This window comes from Odontomachus brunneus, unplaced genomic scaffold (assembly GCF_010583005.1).
Source record: "Odontomachus brunneus isolate Ranch 3 - 2012 unplaced genomic scaffold, Obru_v1 Obru_scaffold_075, whole genome shotgun sequence".
Lineage (NCBI taxonomy): Eukaryota > Metazoa > Arthropoda > Insecta > Hymenoptera > Formicidae > Odontomachus > Odontomachus brunneus.
Window position 1 is genome coordinate 1,498,774 of NW_022639525.1, and position 11,410 is coordinate 1,510,183.

General features: G+C 31.5%; 1 protein-coding gene across 1 annotated transcript in view; it reads right to left on the minus strand.

Moving 5' to 3' along the window:
* Positions 1 to 6,599: 6,599 nt before the first annotated feature.
* Positions 6,600 to 11,410, minus strand: part of LOC116847203 — a 10,897-nt gene continuing 6,086 nt past the window's right edge. Inside the window, exon 2 of the mRNA XM_032821948.1 lies at positions 6,600 to 8,824. Coding sequence (XP_032677839.1) covers positions 8,314 to 8,824 — 511 coding nt within the window. The 3' untranslated portion in view covers positions 6,600 to 8,313. The remainder of the gene's footprint in view (positions 8,825 to 11,410) is intronic.

The window sequence follows — 11,410 nt, forward strand, 5'->3', positions numbered from 1 at the left end:
TTGAAGTTACCAGAATTCTGTACAAATTTGACCAGAAATCTTGTTCTGATAATTTCAACCGGAATTTCTGATCGTTTAGGAATTTCGTTAATCGCAGCAAATTTTTTTTCCCGTGAATCAGACACAACTTACGTTTGCACTTGAACGCACACAACACTCTCTCTCTGTAAACTATTTATTTATTAAATTAAATTTAAATTTAAATGTGTTAAATTTAAATTTAACACATTTCATATGTCTTAATTAATCCATTCTAATGTTTGTGTTGTGGTTTAACATTAGACAATATGTAGACAAATAACACAAATAACATATTGAAAATCAACACAAAATTGTAACACTTGGATATTATTATGTTATTTTAATACACCGAAATGGTAAATATAAAATCAACGCAGAAATAACACGACGACAATATGTTAAATTAACATATGTTGAAAATTTAACAAAAAAATTTCTACACTGAGAGAAATTATACGATAAAAAGTTGACAAACAGATATTTCCGATCAAATTCCGATTAATTTTTATATCCGATCAGGATATCCGATTAAATTTAATCGGATGTTTCCGATTAAAATACCAGTATTAATTGTTAATTTTTCATCGGATGATTTCTTTCGGTGCACGGATCGATTTCAACACAAATACAAAATGTTTTTTACCATGTACGAATCAAGATCTTTCGCACCATGCATCTTTTCGTTACGTCGATGAAGAACTTCGTGGATACACACGCACAAGCTCGATGTGAAACTGGTTTATACAGACAAAATAGTAAACAGCTCGCCCAGTAGCAGCGCGAACAACTTTCACTTTCTCAATGAAGTTCCCTGATATTTTCGTCGCGACTAATGTTAAGCTTCTTCTTCTTCTTCTTTTTCTTCTTCTACACGCATATTTATTTCTCTTAAAATATATTACTCTCTAAAATTTCTTCGAATGAAATTCTTCCTTTAGAAAAGTAGATTAATATTGAGTGAATTCTTTCATTCCGAAACATCAGTTTATCAAATCGTCAATTTTAAATATTTCGTTCGAAATTGAAGAATAAATCTAATATATATAGATCGAGAAAACCTTAATAACTTTAATATATGGCCATAATTACTTGATAATAACCTTAATAACATGAAGTTACATCTTTCTAAAGCACATAATTTATTTCTTATGGAAAGTTTTAAAGTAGCGTAAATAGTAATTTATGTATTAAATATAAATATGTGTCAAATATATATATATATATATTTATTTATTTATTTATTATATACACATATACATATACATATACATATATAAATACGGATATATATTCTAAGAAAATAGATTTTATATTATAAATTACGTTATTATAGGCATAAATTCTTTTATTAAATATCGACATACCATACAAGTGCATCAAAAAGATATGTTAATCTTTAAATCCACGATTCCATCGTCACAGCCTTTTATACTCCACAGAATACTATCACAGAAATTAATTCACTCGTATGAATTAAAAATCCACTCTAAGTTTTAACTAAACATTTACTCTTGTGATTCCAAGCGGCAGTACTTCAATTACAGCTCCAAATGAATTTTTACAATCATTTTGAATGAGATTTTACTCCAATGATAAGGGCCAATTTTTCAATAATATTTTAAACGTGTATTTTTTAGGTTCTGACAATGTGTTTGGTATATTTGAACAGAGTTTATAAACTGAAATGTGAGTTTAAGCTATTATTGAAAAGTCGGCCCTAAGAGGATATACCTTCTTTTTCCAATGTTCTATATTATTTTTCGTTTTGTGAACGATATACCGATTCAATAACATCTCACACAGTCGTGTCTGAATGATTGGCTGTTCCAGTACGCCTTTGTCGATCGTACGAAAGGGACTCAGGACATAGCAATTACTATCGCGTTTTACATTAACGGAGAGCGCGAGAACGACGAGCTCCTCTGACCGCGCGCTCACGCTCGATCGTAAGCTTCTTCCGAGAGTTGCGCGAGGTTAGGAGATTGCATTCCTCGAAGTAATTTCGGTCCAAGGCCCCGGTAAGGTTTCCTTTTCTCTCGATTCGCTCCGGTAGTCGCTGGATAGTATCTGCCTTCGTGATACCTCTTACTCTTACGCGAAATTGAGGCGGTGAATTGCAGAAACAACGCAAATCGGATTGCTCGAAGCAGCGCAAGTGATTGGCATCATTTCGTCGATCTCATGTCGAATTACTTTTTAACATTTTAGCTGCGGCGCAAGTGAGAATTACTCACTGCGTACTCGCTTATCACGTCACCGAAGCCAGGCCGCTTGGGTAGTTCACGGAAAAAAAAGATTTGCTAATATATGAACAACTAAAAATATTAACTGCAGGAGAAAATTGTCTTGTTTTCATAGCAAAGTTATTTAGTTGTGATAGCTAAAAGATTTGCTAATATATGAACAACTAAAAATATTAACTGCAGGAGAAAATTGTCTTGTTTTCATAGCAAAGTTATTTAGTTGTGATAGCTAAAAGATTTGCTAATATATATATTATCTATATATCTATATATATAATATATATATTAGCAAATCTCTTAGCTATCATAACTAAATAACTTTGCTATAAAAGCAAGAAAATTTGCTCGTGCAGTTAATATTTTTAGTTGTCCATATATTAGCAAATCTTTTTTTTTCCGTGCGCGCTTCTTGCAAAGTATTTACTTGTCTGCTTAGAACTATATTAAGGGATACTAAGGAATATAGCGCGACAATGTATCATATTTTTGTGAGAAATAAAATGCATATCAAACCAAATATACAAGGTGTATATATATGGCTCTCGTATACATTGATGGATATGTCAAGGCGTATAAATATACCTCTCGTACATGGGCAGCCACTTTCTTGGGGCGTACATATACGCCTCTCGCAGCTAAAGGGTTAACAAGCAAAAAAAACGAACGATCGTAATTCGGAACAAATTTGAATTCCGCCTCGGTCGCATTTATTTATTTACAATTTAAATTATAAGAATGATCTTATTTGATTTACTAGTTAAAAACGCAATTGAAAAGATACAGTTTATTATTTAAAAAAAGTTGCAACGTTTGCTTTAAGTATCTAAAGTTTAATTTGTAGCAAAAATTAAATATATAATCAAAATTTTTATATGAGATTGGTAGTTTATTTGACAATTCGTGACACACCCGTTGGGTGCAGGTAGAACTTATTAAACTGAACACAAAATTTCTCTACTATTTCGGAAATAGTCACGTAAAATTTTGCGAGTTTTTAATTGAAGAAGATTGATGAATACGATAGATTTGTTTATACTGGATTTAGTGGATTCAAATAATATAATTTTATATCAAGCATCATTTACTTCATCATATTAAACTATGTTGTTTAATGGAAAAAGAACACTATTATTTACAAGACATAGAATTTTATTTTCAATCAAATAATATATTATTTGGTTATATTTTAAATTTTGTTTCGTTGAATTAAATCATATTTTTGAAAAAAATTATTATTTTAAACGTTTCGTTTTTTACTCTAAAAATCTATTTTTCAGAATAACCAATATAATGTTTAGTTAAAAATCAAAGATCAATTATGGCGTTATGGATCCGTTAATGTACATTCTGTCAATCTGTGAATATAAACTATTCTTGATCGCGTTGTTTTCAATAATTATCAGTAAATAAAAATCTTATGAAAAAGCTCGGTATGAAAAAGCTTTTTGGATATTATAAGGGTACATTATAAATATAATGCTATAAGTAAGTCGTCAGAGCGAGTTAGCACCATTAATTCTTGAAATTAAGCAACTTAAAAAGAATAGATAACCACATCACAGAATGATTGATATAAGTATTTGAATGAAAAATCACGGGAGAAAGATATACACATGATGAAGTAATAAAAAGACAGACTGTCAGTAAGGTGAGAAAAGAAATATCAAGTTTCATAAGATTATATCTAAACAGAACTATATCGCGGATTTTTTTAATAAAATGGAAAAATTAAGTGAAACAATTTAATAAACTATTTAGGCCAAACAATAAAATTATTGAAAAGCCGAACAATCGTATTTATTGAGTCAAAATTACTTTATTTGGACTAGTCAAATACATAGAAATTTCTTTGAGTTTAATAAAATTTATTAAATCCAGGAAAAAAATCGTTCTCTCTCTGTGTAATCATCAGTATTCCAGAAGATTATGCCACATAACTAATCTTACAAAGTAGGCTAATAGAAACTTATACAGCCTTGCGGTAAATCGAGGTCCAATCTAGAAGTTCACGACGCGATACGCTGAGTCTCTTTAAACATTAACCTTTCTTCAAGATAAGTTACCGCAAGGGGGAAAACCTCTTCATCTTTTATCGCGTAATCGCGCGATGTCAGATAGATCGACACGTAATGGCGTGTTGCGTTCGAAATAGCTCCTTTCGATTTTCTTTTTCACCAGAGAACAATTTTCTCGTCGTAGCTCTGGGTGTTGAGTTTAAAAAACCGGTTTAAAAACTAAGACTCTTGAGGTAACACGGAAATTCTTGGCCATAAGAATTTCCATCGAGATTTCCCCGCGTCCCGTATGGAACGCCGTAAACCGAATTAACTTAGGCCGAAAAAATGTTGACCACGGACTTGACGTCGATGTCGCACACAATGTAGATATCTGTCCTGCTTCTGTGTCTACTTTAACGCAATTTTATACAATTTTATATAAGTTGACCTAAAACTCGTCGCGCGAATTTTTATGTTTATACACGTCCGGTAACTTCAGATTAAGCAATACTGTATTGCTTTAAGCAACTGCAAATCGATGTTCACGATACCTGTTGTCGAAGAATTTCCAATGGTTTAAGTAATATTTCGCCTAGAAGAAGTTTATTAAGAATTTAGTTTAAATTTGAAATTGTGATATGAGGGAGACATGCGCGAGTGTCTTGCAGCATATGAATCTTTTAGCCCACGAAGTAGAAAGGAACGCACTTTGAATTTATGAATAGCAGACAGATGAGTAAAGGAAATAACTTACTAGAGGAAAATTGAATGTTTAATCGAACATAGAAGAAATGTGATCTCAAGATGAACTCGATATAACAAGTCAAATTTAAAGATGTTACGTCGCGCACAATGTCTGATATCTGTCCTGATTCTATGTCTACTTTGACGCAATTATGTACAATTTTATATAAGTTGATCTAAAACTCGTCGCGTGAATTTTTGAACGTTTAGGGAAGTTAAAAAATGTTAAGAATAAATTCGATTCGTTAAGTCGATAATAAAAAAATGATAAAGCTTGAAGTAGAGAAAAGTTGAAAAAATAATCAGTTATCGATTTCTTCCAATAATTTCGTTATTCACGAGTCAAACTTAAAGATTTACTTTTACATGAACTTTTGAAGAAACTTAAGAACTTTTAAGAATAAATTCAAAATCCATTAAATCAATAATGAAAAATGATGAAGTTTGAAAAATAGAATTGAAAAAAATAATATTATCAATTTCTTTCAATTCAAAAAAGAATTTAAAAAAACTTACTCACGAGTAACAGACATCTGACGAAAGCAAGGTCGAAGAAAAATGATCCGAAAAATGCCCGATCTCGTCATGGGAAGCCGGTGAGTGTGGACAAAACTTTGTACGCCGCCGTCCTGATAGGGTTAGCCACTTTGTGGCACACACGCTCTGGCTTATGGAGGGAACGGTTTTTGTTCGTGTGCAACCCTGCTAACGGTCAACGACCGGGAAATGACCTGCATCATCACGAGCTCGGTTCTCGGTACCTGCTTTCGTGCGCGCTGTGATGTTGCTAGAGCCAATCGACGCGGGAAAATTGGATACAGCATTTAAGACGAGAAACAAAGGTACGCATTGTCGAGCGCTGAGAGCGACACGCGCGTGTCGCTTTTGCTCCCGAGAATTGTTTCACTTCTTCAAACTGAATATAACGTTAACTTTTGCTCTTTTGTACCAGCTGATATGATATCTAATCGAAAATGCAGTTTTCCACGAACGTTCAGCAAACATACGTTCAGGCGTCCCGTTAATTGCGTGAGAAAATGTTGCAAGTCTAATATGAGCAGCCACGTAGTTTGCTAAAAGCTGATTATGGTAAAAGCGGAGGAATGAACACAAATCTTTTCAAAACATTTTAGAAGCGTCTAATGACGCTGTCTAATGAACGGTCAAAAAATCTATGACCACTCGCAGAGAACTTCACTGTTTTCAAAATGCTCTTACAAGATTCGACTCTTTCTGAACGCTCCAAGTGGGACCATGATCAGCTTCTAATAAGCTATACGATTGCTTCATTTTCGAATGGACATTACCCATCTTTTTCTTACATCGTATTATTGGATACTTGACCTCAATGATCAAACAGAAACTGGTACCAATGATTTTTGACGATATCTTGATAAATCATATTTATAATATATTCTTAAGCTTGATCTACAATGTATCCTTTATTTTTGTCTTCTATTCTCTATCTTTTTCTGGCTTAAGGCTTAAGATTTAAGTCAGAAAGAGATTAAGAAAAAAAAACAGGAAGCAAAAAGTATATTTAGATTAAGCTTTATGTCTCTCAAAAAACATTGTAATGACATATGCTGGTAAATATCGAAAATGACTCGTCAACAATCAGAATACAACTATATTGATATAATGTATATGAACAGCGAAGTAATAATATGTCTGCTTTTAAATTTTTAACTAAACATTATAATGAACTAGAACAAATAATAAGTTAATTTTAAAAAGTACAAGATATGAAACAAATACTATCATGAGAAAATTGATCTCATCTATCTCGCTATTATGAAATAATTTGTACTTCATCAGAAGAGAATAATACATCAGTGATTATCATCAGTGATTGTCACTATAATCACTGAATTACTTTGTAACATTAGTAACCTTGTAATTTAAATACTTAAAATTATTAGCCAGTAATAATAAAATTACTGAGCAATAGTAATTTATTATTTAACAACCAAGTAATACTTTTCTATAAGGGAGGAGCTCACAAAATGAACAATCATGTCAAAATAGCGTACAGGATAGCGTTGGGCAGGTTTGTCGGTAACTTTCAATAAATATACGCACTGCAAAGCAGCAAGCAAACGTCCAGAAGGTAATCAGATGTTCTTCACGAAGGTAAACCAAAGTAAATGGAAGTTGTTCGCAAGTTATCGAGAAATTTAAGGTAATTATTTGCCGACAATATTGTTAGAAAATTATGTTAAGTAACAATTAATACAACACGAAGAAGCTTATAAATCTCTATCCTAAATATTTATAAATATTATTTATAATATATACATATAGTTTTGGCATTATAGCGAAAGAATCAATCAAACTTACATAACTTATATAATGTTTAAAAAAAGAAAGGAATAATTGTTTTTCGCACTTTGACGTATTAACACTTTTGTTTGGGACTGCTTATGTTAAATATATATTTATAAACATATACATAGACGATAGACGCTGTTAGAAAAATAATTGTGATATTGGTTTTTTTAACATTTTACTCTATTTTTCGTATTTTTATATATCAATTATAGATCTTTACGATTATTTAGTCATCTTATCTTTAAGAAGAAAATTAACCAAAGGCTGCCAAAGGAAATATAATACATAAAGTATTACAAAATCATTACAGGTTAATTGTTAAGTCGATGCGCAGCCCAGGGTAGGCATCCGTGAACAATATTTTACCGTTTATAATTATTTTTTAATAAAGTAAGATTTTTTCTTCAACTCTGAATTGATTCGAATAATATTTTTGTAAGAACATATTTTTGATAGCTACAATGTAATGAATTTTATTTTTCATTTATATTAGAGTTTTATTTACATTAACAAATTTTTATTCAACATTATAATTAACAAATTATTATTAACATTTTAGTTTTTTAAAGTTAATATGTAGATCTATTAATACCTATATATATCAAATACATGAACGCGTAGAATAATTTAAAATATGAGTTAACTTTTATTTACATCAAAATGTAATTTTCCATCTGTCCATATATTCAAAATTTCAACAATTCTTTAATAAAAATTAATTTTATTATACGAAAGAGTACATTATTAGCAGCAGAAAAATTCATATATTTTAAATAAAATTCATGTAACTTCAATAACATGTTATTTTAATTTATCTATTCTCTCACGGCGAATAATTTAAAACACTTAATTTACGCGGCTGGTCTTAAATCAGACTTTCATTTCTTTTATCACAAAATTTATTAAGTTTTATTCATAATTTTATTTTTTATTTATAATTTGTGTTTTTTTTAAATAAAATATATGTTATTAATTCACTAATTTATTAACGGTAATATTTCTACCAATTTTAATAAGACGCAGTTAAAAATATCTATATTGTTCCAAAAGAAACATTTAGCAATTTCTTCGTAATTTTTCGTACAATAAATACATAAACGAAACGTATGTCCAACATGAGCTGGTCTCTCTGGCACGATACTGATTCTCATCTTTAATTCGAAGCGTCGATTCAAATAAAAATCGATTTGGAAAAGGGCAATACCTGCCGCTTGTCGTGACGTATCGCATCCGATATATCGATCCTGGTGGCGTCGGATTTTCTGTTTTTTTCCTTTTTTTCCGCCGTGATGCACATTAAACGCACGTACATCAGCCTTAGGGCAGCAGCTCCCTCGGCCGATCCGCTCATACCGGCAATCATGATAATCGCCAAGTTTATCGAGAAACCCTTCCTGATTAACGAGCAGTCGCGTTAAAGCAGCAAGACGCCAGGATCGCGTGATCGAGGCTATTGTATTTCCCGAAAAATGCGATACGGTCGTTCTTCTGAAAAAAAATTTACATTAATTCAACGAGTCATCTCTTCGTGCAACTTAGTCGACAGTGGCATAAAAGTGTCATAGTCCTGCACGAAATAAATCTTGGTTCATGTAAATAAATTTCCGTGGCCTGAGGGTCAGATGAAAATTTGACTATACACTGAGAAAAAACTTGAAAACTTATTTGTGACGTATGAAGTTTATTCCTGTGAAATAAAGTTTATTTCTATAAAGTTTATTTCTATAAAATAAAGTTTATTTTTATGAACAAACTTCATATTCCACAAATAAGTTTTCAAGTATTTTTCTCAATATAAAAACTGCAAGATTCTGGTAAGAGGTTCTTAATCTGTTCATTGTGTGTGTGTGTCCTCAGTTATTTCAATTATATTTTAACCTTCCATCAGTCGCAAGTACCTGAGAGATGTTGAACGATTTTATTTTGGTACGCCACAAAGTGGAAATTAGAGTGATAGACGCACTATTTTGTCTTATTCTTCTATTAAAAACAACTATCCAAAATTGTGAATATTGATACAAAGTTGATTCTAAAATTTTTTTATTTTCTTTTTAATTAACAAGATGAAATTTAATAAAAGTTCAATTTTTATTCCACAAAGACTCGCGATTAACGAAGATTATACACTGAAAGAAAAAATATTTAATCACAATGTTTTTGTACAATATTTATTTATAGATACACAATATTAATAACATATATGCTTGAATATAAATTCTTATATATAAATAAAGTAAATAATTTATTTTATGAAAAACTAAGATTTTAATAAAATTTAGATTCTCTTGTTTAAAAAATACTTTATATTTTACTTATACTGGAATATATGATTATAATAACCGGAAATTCTACTTAGTTCAACCAGTTGTTGACCAAAATATGTTACATTCATCCACACAACCATGCTGTTTAGTTATAATAAGCAGACACTTGGATGTTATAACTGAATTAACAGTAACCAACCTCTAACCGTTATTAGACTTAAATGTTCTGGTTAACTACAGAACATTTCAAAAACAAAATATTTCATTATGATAACCAAAAATTTTTTCCGTGTAGTTTAACTAGTTCTTATTTAACCAAATATGTCACGTTTAATTAAATCTTATTTATTTAATCTTTACCAAATATGTCACGTTAATCCAATTTAGGTTATTTTTCCCGTGAAAAATTGGACGTATCTAAACGCATATATGTGTGTCAATGGCATGCGTGTAAGTGGCACTGACATACGTGTCAGTATCCCTGAAAAAATTAATTGTGACAACTTCATTCGCGGAGTCACCGTAGCATAGTACTATTTGTCTCCAACAATGGAGACATCAAAAGAAAGGAGTCAATTGTCGCACGTCGTGTCGCGTCGATTTGCTCACGATACCGGCGCAATTATGTCATAGCATATTATAAATATACATCGACTGCACCAGTGACCGGATTACCTACGCCGACGTGACGAGAATTCGCAACTGGTTCACGTTGATTTCCTGTATTTCTCGAAACTGCGATCCGGCTTGCGCCTCGAAATTTCATATAAAGCCGCCTCGTCATCCTCGTCTACGACTTTGTCGATAATTACGTAAAAAAAAAAACGATATATATCCTCCGTCGCAACCCTCCTCCCTCTCACTTGTGTGAACTTGGCACACCATATTTAAAAATGTGACATTTTTTTTAGAGTTCTGACACTCTCTTGAAAAGTTCTAGAGCTCTATGCAACAATTTTAAATAGTTCCGGTCATTAAATACAAAAAAATAGACTTTTAAAAAAAGGTGCGCTAAGTTCACGCAGCGCACCTAATCAGTAAAATCAACTATTTCTTTAGAGTTCCGGTTTGTTTTACAATAGTTCTAGAGTTCTATATCATATATAACAATAGTTCTACTAATTAAAAGCGAAAAGTCGATTTGCGAAGACCTAATTCACAAAATATGAAATACCGACAACAAAATAAGAGAGATTAACACTATTTCGCGAGTTCTGCATATTTGAAAATATTTTCAACATTGACTTGTAATCAGGGAATGAAAATATAAAGAGTTTTATGCGATAGCAGAAATAATTTCTTCTTAAAAAATTATAAAGTGTTCGAGGTCGCGTAACTTTAGCAGCAGGAGGGCCAGCCGCACTTTGAGAGTTCCATTGGTTTAAAAATATTTTTAACGTTCACTTATGATCAGAAAACGAATGTCCAAAGAGTTCTGCGCGACAGCAGTAATAATTTATTTATAAAAAATCATATAGTATTCAAGGTCGCGTACATTTACGAGCAGGTGGGGTGCGCTACCTGCGCTTTGAGAGTTCTGTCGGTTTAAAAATATTTTCAACGTTCACTTGTAATTAGGGAATAAAAATATAAAGAGTTCTGCGCGATTGCGGTAATAAATTATTTATAAAAAATTATATAGTGTCCGAGGTCGCGTAAATGTACCAGCAGCTGGGGTGCGCTAGCCGCAGTTTGAGAGTTCCATTGGTTTAAAAATATTTTTAACGTTCACTTATGATCAGAAAACGAATGGCCAAAGAGTTCTGCGCGACAGCAGTAATAATTTATTTATAAAAAAAATTTATAAAAA